This window comes from Staurois parvus, unplaced genomic scaffold (genome assembly GCF_062004578.1).
Source record: "Staurois parvus isolate SC_StPar_1 unplaced genomic scaffold, SC_StPar_1.0 ptg000155l, whole genome shotgun sequence".
In the NCBI taxonomy this organism is placed as follows: domain Eukaryota; kingdom Metazoa; phylum Chordata; class Amphibia; order Anura; family Ranidae; genus Staurois; species Staurois parvus.
The window spans coordinates 452,255-468,962 of NW_028317951.1; the positions used below are offsets into that span (position 1 = coordinate 452,255).

General features: G+C 41.9%; 1 protein-coding gene and 1 long non-coding RNA gene across 3 annotated transcripts in view; one reads left to right on the plus strand and one right to left on the minus strand.

Annotated features, from left to right (window-relative positions):
* The window catches only part of KCNAB1 (potassium voltage-gated channel subfamily A regulatory beta subunit 1), a 420,463-nt gene that overhangs the window by 168,932 nt on the left and 234,823 nt on the right, over window positions 1-16,708 (plus strand). Inside the window, exon 1 of one of the 2 annotated variants that reach the window (XM_089675389.1) lies at window positions 2,610-3,748. The exons of the other annotated variant lie outside the window; for it this stretch is intronic. Within the exon in view, the coding sequence (XP_089531515.1) occupies window positions 3,531-3,748 (218 nt within the window). The 5' untranslated portion in view covers window positions 2,610-3,530. Of the gene's footprint in view, window positions 1-2,609; window positions 3,749-16,708 lie in introns of those variants that run through there. 2 annotated transcript variants of the gene reach the window in all.
* LOC149463231 (uncharacterized) overlaps window positions 1-16,708 on the minus strand; it is a 162,196-nt gene that overhangs the window by 17,927 nt on the left and 127,561 nt on the right. The window lies entirely within an intron of this gene.

The following is a 16,708-nucleotide window of genomic DNA, read 5'->3' on the forward strand; positions in this document are numbered from 1 at the left end:
AAGGTGTCTCTGTTGCTTCTATATCCAGAGGCATCCATACATCCATGTTACCTGTTACCTGTTACAGCCAAGTGAAAATAGAAGGGAAAAATTCTAAGAAAATCAAATAATAGCAGACACATTTAATAATTGGTAAGCTACAATATGGGCAGCACAGTGGCTAAGTGATTAGCACTGCCCTCTAACAGCACTAGGGTAGTTGGTTTGAATCCCAACCATGGCACTCTCTGCATGGAGTTTGCATGTCCTCCCTGAGTCTATGTGAGTTTCCTACCATGCATCAATGGTAGGTTAATTGGCTCCTGTCTAAAATGGCCCTAGTATATGTATGTATGAGTGTAAGTTAGGGACTTTAGATTGTAAGCTCCTTGAGAACAGAGACTGATGTGAATGTAAATAATTTCTATAAATTGATGGTGCAATATAAGTACCTAAAATATGTTATGCTTTGGGTTTGATAGGGCTTTAACCGCTTCCGCGCCACCCTATAGCCGAAATACTGCTACAGGGCAGCTCGGGTGTGCAAAATCACGTATATATACGTGATTTTGCAGTTCTGGGTAAGGGGCGCATGCACCCTACCCGTGTCACCATTCGAAGGCCTCGGCTGTCAATCACCGGGTGATCTCCAAGTGTTACCAACGGGGGAGAGACCTGTGTAAAAAAAACACAGATCTCTCCCTTGTCAGCTCCTGCACACTGCTTTGTATGGCTCTGCATGGCAGAGCCATACAAAGCAGTGTGCTTACAGTGTAAAGCACACACACAGCACCCAGTAAAACAGCACACAGTTAACCCTTTGATCATCCCATATCTTAACCCCTTTCCTGCCTAGTGTCATTAATGCAGGGTCAGTGCTTTTTTATTAGCACTGATCACTGTATTAGTGACACTGGGGATGTCAGTGACACCAATCAGCCCCCTCCCCAGTGTCAGAATGCCTGCTGCAGTCCCGCAGCCCCGCTATAAGTTTCCGATTGCCACCATTACTAGTGAAAAAAAAAATTCCAGTATATATACCGCCATTTGTAAAAGCTATAACTTTCACATAAACCAATTAATTTACACGTATTGGAATTTTTTTTAACAAAGACATGTAGCAGAATACATGTCCTAAATTTATGACGAAATTTGATTTTTACTTTTTTTTTACTGGACCCTGGTTTAATAGCAAAAAAATAAAAAATATATATTTTTTTTTTTTTACATTGTCTATCTTCTTTTGTTTATAGCGCAAACAATAAAAAACTGCAGAGGCAATGAAATACCACTGAAAGAAAGCTCTATTTGTGGGGGGGAAAAGGATGTAAATTTCATTTGGGTGCAGCGTTGCACGACTGCGCAATTGTCAGTTAAAGTAACGCAGCGCCGCAGCGCAAAAAATGGCCTGGACAGGAAGGGGGTTAAATCCTCTGGAGGGCAAGTGGTTAAATAAAGCATTTATTTAAAAAATGACAGCAGTGCCAATAATTATATTTTTAATTTTTTGCTATTAAACATGCCCAGTAAAAAAAATGTAAACATCAAATTTCGTCATTGATGCCTCCCAATAGGAATGGTTGATCTAAAGTCAACAACCCGATCCATCGATTTGCCTCAAATAGAGAAGTCGATTTTAAATGCTAATTGAAAGATATGATTGGCAATTATCTTTGCCAATCATATCTTTCAACAGGTCCCCTGATAGTAGTACCAGAGAATTTCAATGGTTAAAGAGATCTATATATAAGACTAGATTAATAGGAGGGGAAAGAGAGGATAAGATGAGACTGGACAGGGGTGTGTTGGGGTCAGGGAAGGACTGACCATTTGGAAACTCGGGCACTGCCTGAGGGCCCGGGGTCAGTAGGGGGCACCATGAGATGCCCCTGGTACCTTTTTCATAGGATTTTTTGAGTTTGGGCAAGGACACAGGGGCCCCATGATCCCCTATTGCCCGGGGGCCCCATGAGTTGTCAGTCCGCCCCTGGTTGGGGTGGGTATGGAGCAGGGGTGGACTGACTCATGGGGCCCCTAGGCAATAGGGGATCATGGGGCCCCTGTGTCCTTGCTCACACTCATAGCACACCCAAAAAAGCCTAAAAAAGGTACCAGGAGCATTTCATGGGGCCCCTTACTGACCCCGGGCCCTCGGGCAGTGCCCGGGTGCTCGAATGGTCAGTCCGCCCCTGGTATGGGGATAAAGTTTATATGTATGATGTAAAAAGATTTATGATGGTTTTGTAATGTATTTTTTTTAAAAGAAAATGTAATAAAAGATATAATGGAAAAAAAAATCATATCTTTCAACTACCATTCAAAATCGACTTCTCTATTTGAGGGAAATCAATGGAATCGGTTTGTCGCCTTTAGATCAACCATTCCTATCGGGAGGCATTAATGACGAAATGTGATTTTTAATTTTTTTTTACTGGACATGTTTAATAGCAAAAAATCAACCATTCCTACCGGGAGGCACCAATCGGAAAATAAATTGATCATTTATCGAAGCGCGTACAATTGGACATTTGTCTGCCTATAAATGGGAGCCTCATCAAACAAATGTCCTGCCTGTACTCCAAGTAAGGGCTAATGTTCAGAGTGAGGAGTGTGTAGGAGTGTTGCTGCAGTGCTGCATGGAGGATGGTGTAGAGATGTGAACTGGAGCAGCAGCAGGTCCTGGCTGATGAAATGTGGAATGTCCACTAAAGCAGAACAGCTGATGGCAGAGTCCTGACTCAGGAACCGGTGCATAGATGCGTTTCTGGCATCATGTAATGGGATGTGCTGGGATTGTGCAGTGTCACATCATCGGATTGCACAGCTGACACAGTGACAATGGGCAGATGATCCCCTGCTTTTTATCACCTCGTCCTGATGGCTCCTGCTTGTTAACCCCATCGCTGCCGATGGCTTGGCTCAGCTGCCTTGCAGTGACACCCACTTGTTCAGTATGAGTCACTGAAGCATTTAATGAACTTGTGGGGATGGATCAGAGAAGTTGATCTGTAGGTCCCTTTAAGCAGGCTTGCTGCAGATGGTGTGTGGAGCGATGTGCTGCTCGGATCTCCAGCATGCTGTGTGTGGTTAAAGGAGCCCTCTCCCCATGTGATCGCTGGCAGAGCAGCTGCAGGCTGGAGCACAGCGCAGGCTCGGTACGCTCGGCTGTCACGCTTGTCAACTAGAAGATCTCCTGTCATCAGCGATCCTCATCGTGCCTGCCTGTAGCACTTACCGGGACTCCTCACTTTCCTGGAACGTCTGCGATGATTGCACTCATCAGAAGGACCATCTCATCTCCTGGGTGTGGAATCATGATTGTCCCCTCTGACTGAAGCAACTTCTTCTGGAGGCACAGAAGACCCAACACTTCTCTCCATCTACTGGGACATCAGGGCTCCTGGTCAGCCTCCCCTGAACTCTAACACTTACCCCTGGTACTCATTGATCTTCTCACAAAAGCCTGGCCAGCTTCCAGTAGAAGAAGACCTTTTTTTGCTCCATGAGCCTGTGAGTGTTCCACCACTGAGCTAAAGAGCCCAGAAGAAGCCATGCAAGTGTCCATAGCCTGCACTGAGCACAACTTGAAGAGCCGGAATGGAGATGACAGGCACAGCAAGCAGAACTCTAGTGGCCCCAATGTGGTCAATGCAGCCAGGGCCAGGTTCCGTACTGTGGCCATCATTGCAAGGAGCCTGGGGACATTTACCCCTCAGCATCACATCTCTCTGAAGGAATCCACAGCAAAGCAGACTGGCATGAAATACAGGTATGAAGTGCTTCTACACTTTGACATCTATGTATTTCATGTAGGTGGGACCATTACCTAGGTATAGATAGATACTATTATAATTGTATGCTTATTAGAAATATGTACATATACCTGTGTACAGGTACATCTTATTGGTCTGTAAATTAGTCTTTATAGCATTTGTGAAAACATGCTGCTAATATTCTCCATTTTAGTAAATCTACTGGTAGTTCAGCCTTTATCAATCTTTTTACTCTAAAGTAACTATTGCAATAGTTTTCCGGGCTCAGGGAACCCCAGCTAAAATCACTTCCTTGAGGGACAGTGGGAAGAATGCTCCTTATATTGGCAGTCAGTGGGAAGAATGCCCCTTATATTGGTGGTCAGTGGGAAGAATGCCCCTTATATTGGCGGTCAGTAGGCAGAATGCCCCTTACATCGGTGAACAGTGAGAAGAATGACCCTAATATTTGTGGTCAGTGGGAAGAATGCCCCTTACATCGGTGGACAGTAAGAAGAATGACTCTATTGGTGGTCAGTGGGAAGAATGCCCCTTACATCGGTGGACAGTGAGAAGAATGACCCTAATATTGGTGGTAAGTGGGAAGAATGCGCCTTGCATTTGTGGACAGTGGGAAGAATGCTCCATATATTGGCGGTCCATGGGAAAAATGACGTTTATATTGTTGGTCAATGGGATGAATGCCCCTTATATTGGTGGTCAGTGGGAAGAATGTTCTTTACATTGGTGGACAGTCAATGGGGAGAATGCCTCTTACATTGTTGGTCATTGGGGAGAATGCCCTTTACATCAGTGGTTAGTGGAATGAATGCCTGCTACATTGGTGGTAAGTGGGAAGAATGCTCTTTACAGTAGTGGTCAGTGGGAAGAATGCCTCTTGCATTGGTGGATAGTCAGTGGAGAGAATGCCCCTTAAATTGGTGGATAGTCAGTGTGAGAAATGCTTTTTACATTGGTTTTCAGTTGAAAGAATGCTCCTTACATTGGTGGTCAGTGGGAAGAATGCTTCTTACATTGGTGGATAGTCAGTGGGGAGAATGCCCTTACATTGGTGGTCAGTGGAAAGAATGCCTGTTATATTGGTGGTCAGTGGGAAGAATGCCCTTTACAGTGGTGGTCAGTGGGAAGAATGCCTCTTGCATTGATGGATAGTCAGTGCGGAGAATGTTTCTTACATTGGTGGATAGTCAGTGGGAGAAATGCTTTTTACATTGGTTTTCAGTTGGAAGAATGGCCTTTACATTGGTGGTCAGTAGGAAGAATGCCTCCTACAGTAGTAGTAAGTAGAAAGAATGTCCCTCTTCCAGTGGTGGATAGAATGCTACCCTTACATATAGCTAAAAAGACTTGTCAAGAAGTCACTGGACCTGGAAATATGCAGGCACCATCAGATAGTCTAAGGCACAGCTCAAGGAACCCTGGTTGAGAATGGCTGTAGTAGCTACTCACATTTAGCTATACTTTGTAATGTTGAAGATGTTTTGACATTCATCAAATAGCTTTTTCGGCTCTATTGAGTATCAAGAGCATATCCCAACTTTTATATCCACATGGATAACTCAGTCACCCTAATCCAATCACCTCAAGATGTGTCAAGGCATATGTTATCCAGGAACATGACAGGAGGTGTGAAAGTTTGGGAAACCTACCCTAATTACAGAAACCAATCACCAAGGTGCCAAGGAGTCTAGGACATGTGTTAATTTTTCCAGTTACATGGCTGAAGGTGTGGATTAGTTTCAAATCTGAATTAAAAAACTGTATCCAAATCCAAGGTAATTTAGTTGAAACTGGAGCTTAGCACAACTTTGCTTTTTATCTGAGTTTATAAAAGTAATGAATAAGCAAGCAAAGTGCGCATAAAGCAGAGATGCATTGTAGAAAGCTGGCTTACAATTACCCACTTGATAGCCATTTTACTTGATATTATTATATCCTTTCATTATAGTTGTTTGTATTGTAGTATTTTATGTATAGGAATAGTTAGCAGGGATCCAAACATTTTTTATATTATCTACTATTAAAAGTTTAGAGCTACTTCAGCTCCAGCTATTCCTCTGACTCTCATTTACATGGATAGAAAACAATTTCTACATTTTCCTATTAGGGGAAACTGTCTCTGGAGGTTGCAGGTGGTTCATTGCAACTAGATAAGTTCTATCTTTCTTTGAGAGGGCTTGATTGTCAGGTGTGAATAAATATAATGATGAAGATAAAGACTCTGAAGTGAGTTTTATTGCTGCTTGGCGGAGTTAAGGATTCCAATACATCTACAAATGACTGCATGCTGTTTGCAAATGTATTCCTCACTGTGCCTCTATTCAGAGTAGATTGTTGAGCTCCCGAAAAGCTCAGGATTTGTTTGAAAGGAAATGTTCAGGGGGGTGTGGGGCTGAAGGACCATGAAGATGATGGATAATAATTGAAAGAAGCAAAATGAAGTTACAGAGTTGGAAATAAATCAGAGGGTATAGTTAATGATTACTGGAAGGTGAATCCCATAAATAAGCTTTCTACTTACATACCTACTGTACTAGGCAACGTTAATGATTTATCATGCACGGCTCAGTGGAGCAGAAAGTGGTTGTGCATTAATGTTGGTGATCTGAAAAAAAGTGAGTAATATACTGTAACTGCTGCAGTGCACACACATTGCATCCTCACTTACGGAGTAGTTGAGAATAGCGATTGTATAATTCTGAGCACACAGGGATGAATATTCATAGATTCTTATGACTGCTACATAATTCACACACCCCCATAATTGCTACATTAAGCCAATGGTGATTATTATATGTTACACATAATGTGACAACCAGTTATGCAATCAAGCAGTAGAGAGATAAGACATTCATGTAAAGCTTAAAAAATGGTACATATGGAGTGACACAGGAATGCATCTGCATCCAGTAATGGAATTAAATTAGGAATATTAGGATGATTTTGAGAATTTAAACACAGGGCTGATGTGTGCTATGGTTTGTGAGCTGATCTCAGTTTTTCCTTTTTTTAATAATAAATAACTGTACCAAAGGCGTAGACACATTTATGTGGTATACAGGAATCAGTCAGACAGTCAAATCTAACACAGGCATGCAGTAGTAAAGAGACCAGTAACAAGTGCTTCCGCTAACAAAAGAGCCAGTAAAACTTTGGCATCAGGTTTATTTGTTCAGACTATCTGGCTTCTGAAAAAAATGTAGCCAGATAGTTTACCAAAACCTAAATCTTTAAGTGATCCGACTTGTATGTTGTGGACTTGTATGCTGGTTTCTAGACCTTTTAGTTTTACTCTTACACTTGGTGATTCAGAAAAGACTTTTCCATTTGCAAGTTCAGCATATCTCCATTCACTTTTAGCTTGGGTTCAGACTTATGCGGTGCGACATACCGCATGTGATTCGCACAGGAACCACACCGCATTCCTGTGCAATACATATGCGAATTCTGTGTGGTGCGATTTGAGCCATACATTTTGTATAGTTCAAATCACACTGCATCCGCACTAAAAAGGTGTAGGACCCTTTTTTAGTCTGCACTTAGAATCTGATCGCATGGATATTCACACCCATGCAATCTGATTCTGTACATCACACCACGTTTTGAGGACTGATTTTGGGGTGTTATTAAATTGAATGAACGGGTTGCGATTGTGATGCGGTGCGTAATTTGCTTAGAAACCACTGCGAATTCCACACCACATCAGTGTGAACCCAGGCTTAGGGGTACTTCACTATAGGATACCATCAAACTGTTAGCTTCTAACATCCAATCAGGTTAAAGCGGAACTAAATCCATCGATTTAGCCTGGGTTCACACTTCTGCAGTGCGGAACATCGCATGTGATTTGCAAAGGAACTGCACCACATTCCTGTGCAAATCACATGCGAATTCTGTGTGGTGCGATTGGAGCCATACATTCTGTATGGCTCAAATTGCACCACATCTGCACCAAAAAGGTGAAGGACCCTTTTTTTTCCACATTAGAATCGGATCGCATGGGTATTCACACCCATGTGATCTGATTCTGCACATCGCACTACATTTTGTGAACTGATATCGGCATGTTGTTAACTTAACATACACACCTGCAGCAGTTTGTGTGAACGGGGTGCGATTATGATGCGAAATTCGCACAGAAATGCAATTTCTGCACCACATCAGTGTGAACCCAGGCTTAACAGTTTAAAAAAAATATGTTAAATTACCTGCATGCAGGGAATGCTAACTGTCACTTTTGCTTGTGCTCTCAACCAAACTGTCAAACCATTGAATGGCTGGGGTCATAACTGATCACATGTTTAGTACCATGGCAGTGGCAGATCAAACAGACTCTGAGATGGCAGCTACCTTGGCTGAAAAGGATAGGAGGGGTTAGTTCCGCTTTAAGGACTAGAGCAATGTAGAAGAACAGAGACCAATTGGGAAAGTATTACAACCTATCAAATAGATAAGTAAACAAATAACAGTTGGCAACTCAGATGGCTATTTTAAAGTGTCAACAATGCAATAATGCAAGCAAGGTGTATTTATCCTCGGTGAGTTGTAACATTTCTTGGGTAGGTAGCATCTCCAGGAGCAGTTATCAGACATGATCTGGATAGCAGAGCCATGTAGAAAGAAAATGTGGGTTTGATGTCATGAAATGTTTATCATTCTGCAGCAGGAATCTGACAAAAAAAAAAAAGAGAAATATAGTATGGCTAAAATTTGGTGTGGCTGAATAAGAAATATATCAAAACCACAGCCGATATTGCCTTTGAACATTAGAAGTATGGTGGGCATAACTGCACATGTAATAGGAATGCATAAGGATACAATTAGCTGTTTTAGCAAAGTGTTTTAAGACATTGGCTCAGGAACTGGAGAAAGTACAGAGAAGGGCAACCAAACTGATAGGAGGCATGGAGGAGATCAGCTATGAGGAAAGATTAGAGGAACTGAATTTATTCTCACTTGAGAAGAGAAGATTAAGGGGGGTTATCATCAACATGTATAAATACATCAGTGGTTCATATAGTGATTCACCCTGAGGTCATCACAGAGGACAAGGGGGCACTCTTTACATCTGGAGGAAAAGAAATTCAATCTCCAAACACGGAAAGGTTTCTTCACAGTAAGAGCTGTGAAAATGTGGAATAGACTCCCTCAAGAGTTGGTTCTGGCCAGCGCAGCAGATTGCTTTAAAAAAGTCCTGCATTCTTTCTTAGATATACAGAATATAACTGGATACTAACATTTATAGGTAAAGTTGATCCAGGGAATATCTGATTGCCTCTCGAGGGATCAGGAAGGAATTTTTTCCCCTGCAGGAGCAAATTGGATCATGCTTTGCTGTTTTTTTTGTCTTCCTCTGGATCAACTGTGGGTGTAGGATTATAACTTTTTTTTTTATGGCTGAACTGGATGGAGTTTTGTCTTTTTTCAGCCAGACTAACTAACTAACTACCGTATTTTTCGCTCCATAAGATGCACTTTTTTCCCCCTAAAAAAGGGATGAAAATGTCAGTGCGTCTTATAAAGCGAATATAAAGCGGCTGGTCCGGTATTTCCGCCACCACCATGTCAGAATACCGGGCCGGGCACTCAGCTGTTCTCTGCGGCAGGAACTCACCTGTTCCTTGGTCCAGCGCTGTAGTCTTCCAGCGCTGGCTTCTTCCTGCCCCGGCATCTATGACAGGTCCCAAAAGACGCCGGGCCATTCACAAAGCGCAGCGCTTCTCTTGCATGCGCAGTGGGCACCCGGCTGTCAAAGTCGGGTGCCCACAGTATAGGAAGGAGAACTCCGCAGAAGTGGGAGCGGGTACCTGTCAAATTCAGGTAGCCGCTCCGCCTCCCTCCCTAAAGGTCTGCAGTGTCTGGTCATGCCCTGTACTGTCTGCAGTCTCTGGTCATCCCCTGTACTGTCTGCAGTCTCTGGTCATCTCCTGCACTGTCTACAGTCTCTGGTCAACTGTACTGTCCGCAGTCTCTGGTCATCTCCTGTACTGTCTGCAGTCTCTGGTTATCCCCTGTACTGTCTGCAGTCTCTGGTCATCTCCTGTACTATGTCCACAGTCTCTGGTCCATCTCCTGTACTGTGTCCGCAGTCTCTGGTCATCTCCTGTAGTATGTCCGCAGTCTCTGGTCCATCTCCTGTACTGTGTCCGCATTCTCTGGTCATCTCCTGTAGTATGTCCGCAGTCTCTGGTCCATCTCCTGTACTGTGTCCGCATTCTCTGGTTATCTCCTGTACTATGTCCGCATTCTCTGGTCATTTCTCCTATACTGTGTCCGCAGTCTCTGGTCATCTCCTGTAGTATGTCTGCAGTCTCTGGTCCATCTCCTGTACTATGTCTGCAGTCTCCGGTCCATCTCCTGTACTGTGTCCGCAGTCTCTGGTCATCTCCTGTACTGTGTCCGCAGTCTCTGGTCATCTCCTGTACTGTGTCCGCAGTCTCTGGTCATCTCCTGTACTGTGTCCGCAGTCTCTGGTCATCTCCTGTACTGTGTCCGCAGTCTCTGGTCATCTCCTGTACTGTGTCCGCAGTCTCTGGTCATCTCCTGTACTGTGTCCGCAGTCTCTGGTCATCTCCTGTACTGTGTCCACAGTCTCTGGTCATCTCCTGTACTATGTCAGCAGTCTCTGGTCATCTCCTGTACTATGTCTGCGGTCTCTGGTCATCTCCTGTACTATGTCTGCAGTCTCTGGTCATCTCCTGTACTATGTCTGCGGTCTCTGGTCATCTCCTGTACTGTGTCTGCAGTCTCTGGTCATCTCCTGTACTGTGTCTGCAGTCTCTGGTCATCTCCTGTACTATGTCCGCAGTCTCTGGTCATCTCTTGTACTGTCTGCAGTCTCTGGTCATCTCCTGTACTATGTCTGCAGTCTCTGGTCATCTCCTGTACTGTGTCTGCAGTCTCTGGTCATCTCCTGTACTGTGTCTGCAGTCTCTGGTCATCTCCTGTACTATGTCTGCAGTCTCTGGTCATCTCCTGTACTGTGTCCGCAGTCTCTGGTCATCTCTTGTACTGTCTGCAGTCTCTGGTCATCTCCTGTACTATGTCCGCAGTGTCTGGTCACTTCCTGTACTGTGTCTGCAGTCTCTGGTCAGATCTTGTACTGTCTGCAGTCTCTGGTCATCTCCTGTACTGTGTCCGCAGTGTCTGGTCACTTCCTGTACTATGTCTGCAGTCCATTAGTTCAGAATATTTTTTTTCTTGTTTTTCCCCTCTAAAACCTAGGCGCATCTTATGGTCAGGTGCCTCTTATGGAGCGAAAAATACGGTAACTAACTAAGGAGGACACTAAAGATTGCAAAGCCAGACTGAAACGTTGTAGGGAGCTATAATGATTGGTTTAGAAATACTGAATCTTTCCCAATTTTTGTATTATTTACAGAAGAAAAAAGTTAAACACATGCATCTACTGTACTTGTCATCTGAAGTGTCATTAGAACGTCCACATCGTCAAAGCCTGCCAGTTCAGGACAAGATCACTTAGCTGACAGTCAAGACCACTCATTGTTTGAAGATACTGCAGTTCTCTGCAAAGCAGTTAATCCTCAGTGCTGCCCCTAGGTAGTTTATTTTTGTTTTTGTAGTAAACATGATAGGAACTTGTTTTCTGATCAATTTCATATTTATTTTCAGTTTTATTACAAGTTTGTATTTTTTTAAATATGCATTGTTGAAATGATATTTGCAGATTGTTGTATGCATCTGGCGTATTTACATAGAATAGATATACTCTTCCTCAATAAGAGGTTGTGTTTCTCGTAACCTCCGATAAATCAGAAGAGTGACTTGTGCAGTCAGTTAAATTGTCAATGACAGCTTGAACTCTAAGCACTGTACATGTAATGCTTAGGTGAATGAAGACAAAGTAGTGGATATTGAAAAGAATGAGGGCTGAGATTAGTAATTAGAGAAGAAAGAGATTGGGGGGGGGGCAAAACCCAAAAGCTTGGCAACTTCAGCTCAGGTAGGTAGAGGCAAAAGGCTTCCTTACCCTTCAAAGCTGGCTAGAGTTTAGATTGATTACATTTCGAATTGGACAGCAATTGTAACCCGTGTATTGTATGAATCAGCAATTGGATAAGTGGGAGGTTTTTTTCAGATTGCAGAGTTAGCCAGGAACCCTTTTTTTCATATTTTGATTGTTAAGCTACATATAGGTGGGTAGATGTCTCCAAAAGAACAACACGTGGGAAATGTGTCAGTTTCTATTGTCAGGACAGGCCACTGTTTCTTGAGCAGCTTGCCTTTTCAGCTCAGTACTTCACTCCATCCTTCACGCCATCTTCTCTTTAAAGAGAACCTGTCATCAATGCAGGTAAAAGCACAGATCAATCAAGTAATTTAAATGCTTACTTGGAGTGTTTTTCCTAGCCATAAATTATTATTTATTCACTTTTATTATCTTTGAACTCGACAGAAAATTAGACTACTCCAGGAAGAGTCAATTCCCTAGTGCAGGCCACTCTCTCCTTGCTCGCCATAACCCATTCCTCTTCTGGGATTGTCTAATTACTCTCTGTGCTGACCCAGCTCCCTGAATAACCTTTTATGTAGCATCCAGGAGAGGATCAAAAGGAAATACTATAGCAATAGACAACACCCCTAACACACCCCCAGTTACGAACACAAAAATTATCAGTGAAACCCAAATGGTGCTTCTTTTCAACAATTCTTTTCCTTTATACTGGGTTAGAACAATAAACACAACAAATACAATATTGTAAAGGGTGGATAAAAGGTTAGTGTAGTATAATACTTTTGACAGGTGAAGTACAACTCTGTGCTGGAAGAAAAAAAAAGCCTTGCAGTGCCCCCCTAAATGCTTGTTAGGTCTGGAGGGACATTTAGAAGGCAGCGTTACCTGCTTTATCGCCATTCCAGTTGGCTCTGGCTTTCTCCTCTTCTCCCCCCATGGTGCACTAGGCTGTGGGCAGTCCTTCAATGTCATCATTTACAATGCAGGGCAGCAAGCAAAACTGCAACTGTGGCTGGGAGCACTTTAGAGACGAGGCTTCAGAGGGTAGAAACACCTACTTTTTGGTAATCAACTACATTGTATAAACATAAGTCTGTTTCATGCATTTGTCTATTTTATATGCGTATTTCAAAATTGGTTATCTGATCTATGAGTGATCGAAAAAAAGAGGCAGGGTAAACTTTTGAAGTGCATGTTAAAGATACTGAAAATCTAGGTAATGCTAACCGTATTACATGATTACAATATCCTATAATCTGAGTAAATAAAACAAAAAATACAGGTACAATACAAAACCTAAATAAAAAATCAATGTGGAATAGAGATTCATGAATAAGTATTGTACATTCATTGAAAACAGGTCCATCTGGTGCAAGGCTCATCTGAATTGTGATGCAACCCCTTCCCGTGTAAATACAGATGGCAAATCTTGTAGCTCGGCTTGATTAATCAAAAAAAAAAATCCTCTTCATTGTTATTCAGTGGTATCATGTATATCTGTGTGTCTGAAGCTTTCATGGAAAACTGACTACAGACATTAAAGTACAACAGTATGTTATTAGATTCTAAGGCAGCAAATAGAGCACAAAGACTGTATAAGTATAAGGAATTTTGCAAAAAAGTTCTAAAATATTCTGCATGCAGAAATTTGACATCAATGATGCAAATGACAAAGAAATGCACAAAGAATACCTGTAGAGATATGCATATGAAGTATACCTAGGCATTTTTAGTGCTTTTTCCATTTTGCAAAACCTCACTACAGTCCGTTTAAAATGGTTTCATATGGGACTCGTTCACATCTGTGTTGCTGCGTTTTTGGAATGGGTCAGTGCCTCTTTCCTGTAGCAGACTGCAACATGCATAGGTATGAACCAGAATTTAACAGCTTCCCGACCGCCCTACTGCAGAACTATTTCTACAGGGTGGCAGTGCAGCACAAAATCACGTATATATATATATATATATATATATATATATATATATAATGTATGATTTTGTATTTCTGGGTAGGTGGAGCGTGTGAGCGCGCCGCCTACCCGTGCCTCCATTGGCGGCTACAACTGTCGATCACCAGGTCCCGGCCGGAGATTCCCTGTCGGCACCCAGCAATCACCGAGGAACACTGACAGGGGGGAGGACTGTATATAAACAATACAGATTTCTCCCGTCAGCGCCAGCACGCTGCTTTGTACAAAGCAGCATGCTTACACAGTAAAACAGCACACAGCACATAATGTGAAACACACACAGCGCACAGTTAACCCTTTGATCGCCCCAGATGTTAACCACTTCCTGCCCAGTGTCATTAGTACAGTGTCAGTGCTTTTTATTAGCACTGATCACTGTATTAGTATCACTGGGGATATCAGTGACAGTTAGTCAGTTCCCCCCAGTGTCAGAATGCCTGCCGCAATCCCACTATAAATAGCTGATCATTACCACCATTACTAGTATAAAAAGAAAAATTCCAGTATACATACTGCCATTTGTTAATACTATAACTTTCATGTAAACTAATTAATTTACAAGTATTGGGATTTTTTTTTTAGCAAAGACATGTAGTAGAATACATTTTGGCCTAAATTTATGATGAAATTTGATTTTTTTAATTTTTTATACTGGATGTGTTTAATAGCAAAAAGTCAAAAATATTGGGGTTTTTTTCAGCATTGTTGGTCTTTTTTTGTTTATAGCACAAAATAAAAAATTTCAGAGGTGATCAAATACCACTGAAAGACAGCTCCATTTGTGGGAAAAAATAAATTTCATTTGGGTGCAGTGTTGCATGACTGCACAATTGTCAGTTAAAATAATGCAGTGCCGTATTGCGAACAATGGCCTGGTCAGGAAGGGGGGTAAATCCTCTGGAGGGCAAGTGGTTAATTCTTCTTCAACTTCTTTTTCTTCTTCTTATAATTCTTCTTATTATTATATCATCATCCTTGGATCCTTATGTTGAGAAGTAAAAATAATTCTGTAGAAAGAAGATACCTCTTTTTAGCAAAATATATACATCGAAACAAGATGTTCTAGGTATAATTGATCTGCCAAGGTATATCATGAAAGATGTTCTGGCTTCTTCTTTTTACAAATATATTTGAAGTTAGTGCTGTCCTGGAATGGTCTGTGCATAAGGGTTTACTAAAAGATTAAAGACTGTTTTAAATAAGGTAACGCTATGTTCATTTTGAGTATCAAGTACAAAAGAAAAGAAAATCTAGATTTTTGCGTACACGATGGGATGATTGCTTTACGTTGTTCACTAGGGTAAGTGACCATTCACATAGCACAGTTAACATATACAGTCTCTGCCTTTAATAAATTATTCCTTATAAATATCTCATGTAGAGAGAGACTTGCTCAGAGTGGAGTAACTTTGCACCAACCTGCTGCCATTCTGACATCAGTTCTGTATATAATACTGTACATCAACTACTTTACTACCACTGTACATCTATAAAAGGCAAAGTGGTGGACGGTTATTTTACTAAATGGCACTGAATAAAGCATAGTCAGATGGCCACTAAGGCATGTGAACTAAGCTGTCCTCAGCTGTCTATGTTCATAGACACTGTATACAGAGCTGATCCAAGCAGCTCTGTACCTTAGGATAGCTGTGAGTGGTCACAGAGAGACCAATCATAGCACTCACATGATGTAAACAGTGTGTTTTAACATCTGTGAGCCCTCTGATTCTTTTTACAATGTAGGAAGGGAAATGAATTTAAAGTAATGAATGACACAGTAGTTCCTGAGCACAACACAGATCAGGGTAGCAGTAGCTGCAAGTAAAGTTTAACCCTTTCCCCCTCATACACTACTGATCTTTATAGTGTCTCTCTGTGGGGCCTGTATACTAACCCTTCACCTCCCTTATACCACACATCTGTACATTAACCTCTTCATCCCCATCTTTCTACTGTATGCGATCTGCACATTACCTTTTCACTACCTCCTCTGCCTGTGTATCACCTGTATGTACTAGATCTAATGCACTATTAGCTGTAGCTATAAGCTCCATGTTTTAAGCCAGCCATAGCTGCTTCGAATTTCAGCCGGTTCAGCAGGGACTGCCCAAGATTCGCACCATGTATGAGTAAGCTGAATGTACTCAAGTTGATCGATCGATCAACTTGGGTACAACCAGTGTGTCGGATTTTACATGCAGTTATTTCTAGTGGCTATTCTAGCTGCTAGCAGTAATCACTGTGTTCTCCTGGCAGGGACAGCTCCCCCCGCCCCCCTCACCAGGTAACACAATAGCTCCATGGGGAGGGATTCCCCTATCAACACTGAATGTGTTGATGCGGGAATCAAGCATCGCTTCATCTATGGCCATCTTTAACCCAATCATAACCAATATGTTTCTTCATTAGTAAAAAAATTGCATCAGAAAATTAGATCGCAGATCTCAATATTTCCTGTAAAAATTGAGCTTGGTCTGGCCTATTCCATTTCCTAAACCTTCCTATTGTCCAGTGAGCATGCCCATGTCATTACTGGATGAAGAGATGCCTTGAAGAGAGAAGTTGATTTTTTTTGGTATTCTGAGTTCACCATTGTACAATGTTGTTGAAGCTATAGGTGAAGAAGGAGTCATGCCACTAATTAACATGCAGTTTTAAAGCTGAAAGGCAAGCAATGTGTGCAGTTATACTCCCAGTTGTTATATGTGTATAAAGATAATGGGCTGTTATACTTTTTATGAACATGAATGCATAAAGTCATTTATATACGGTTCATTCCACATAGTCTTTAATTGTGCAGGGATGATTGGTGCTATTTATCATATGAAGATTATTTCCTCATATGGTGTTTTCTCCGATTTTTTAAATTTGAAGACTAAGAACTAGGTATAGGTGGGTGCGTTAGAGGCTCAAATATATTGTAAAATAAGCATTAGCAGCTAGACTACTACTGTTTAGTTAAAGTCCAACTCCAGGATATTAGCAAGCCCCCTCCCATCCCCTCTAACTAA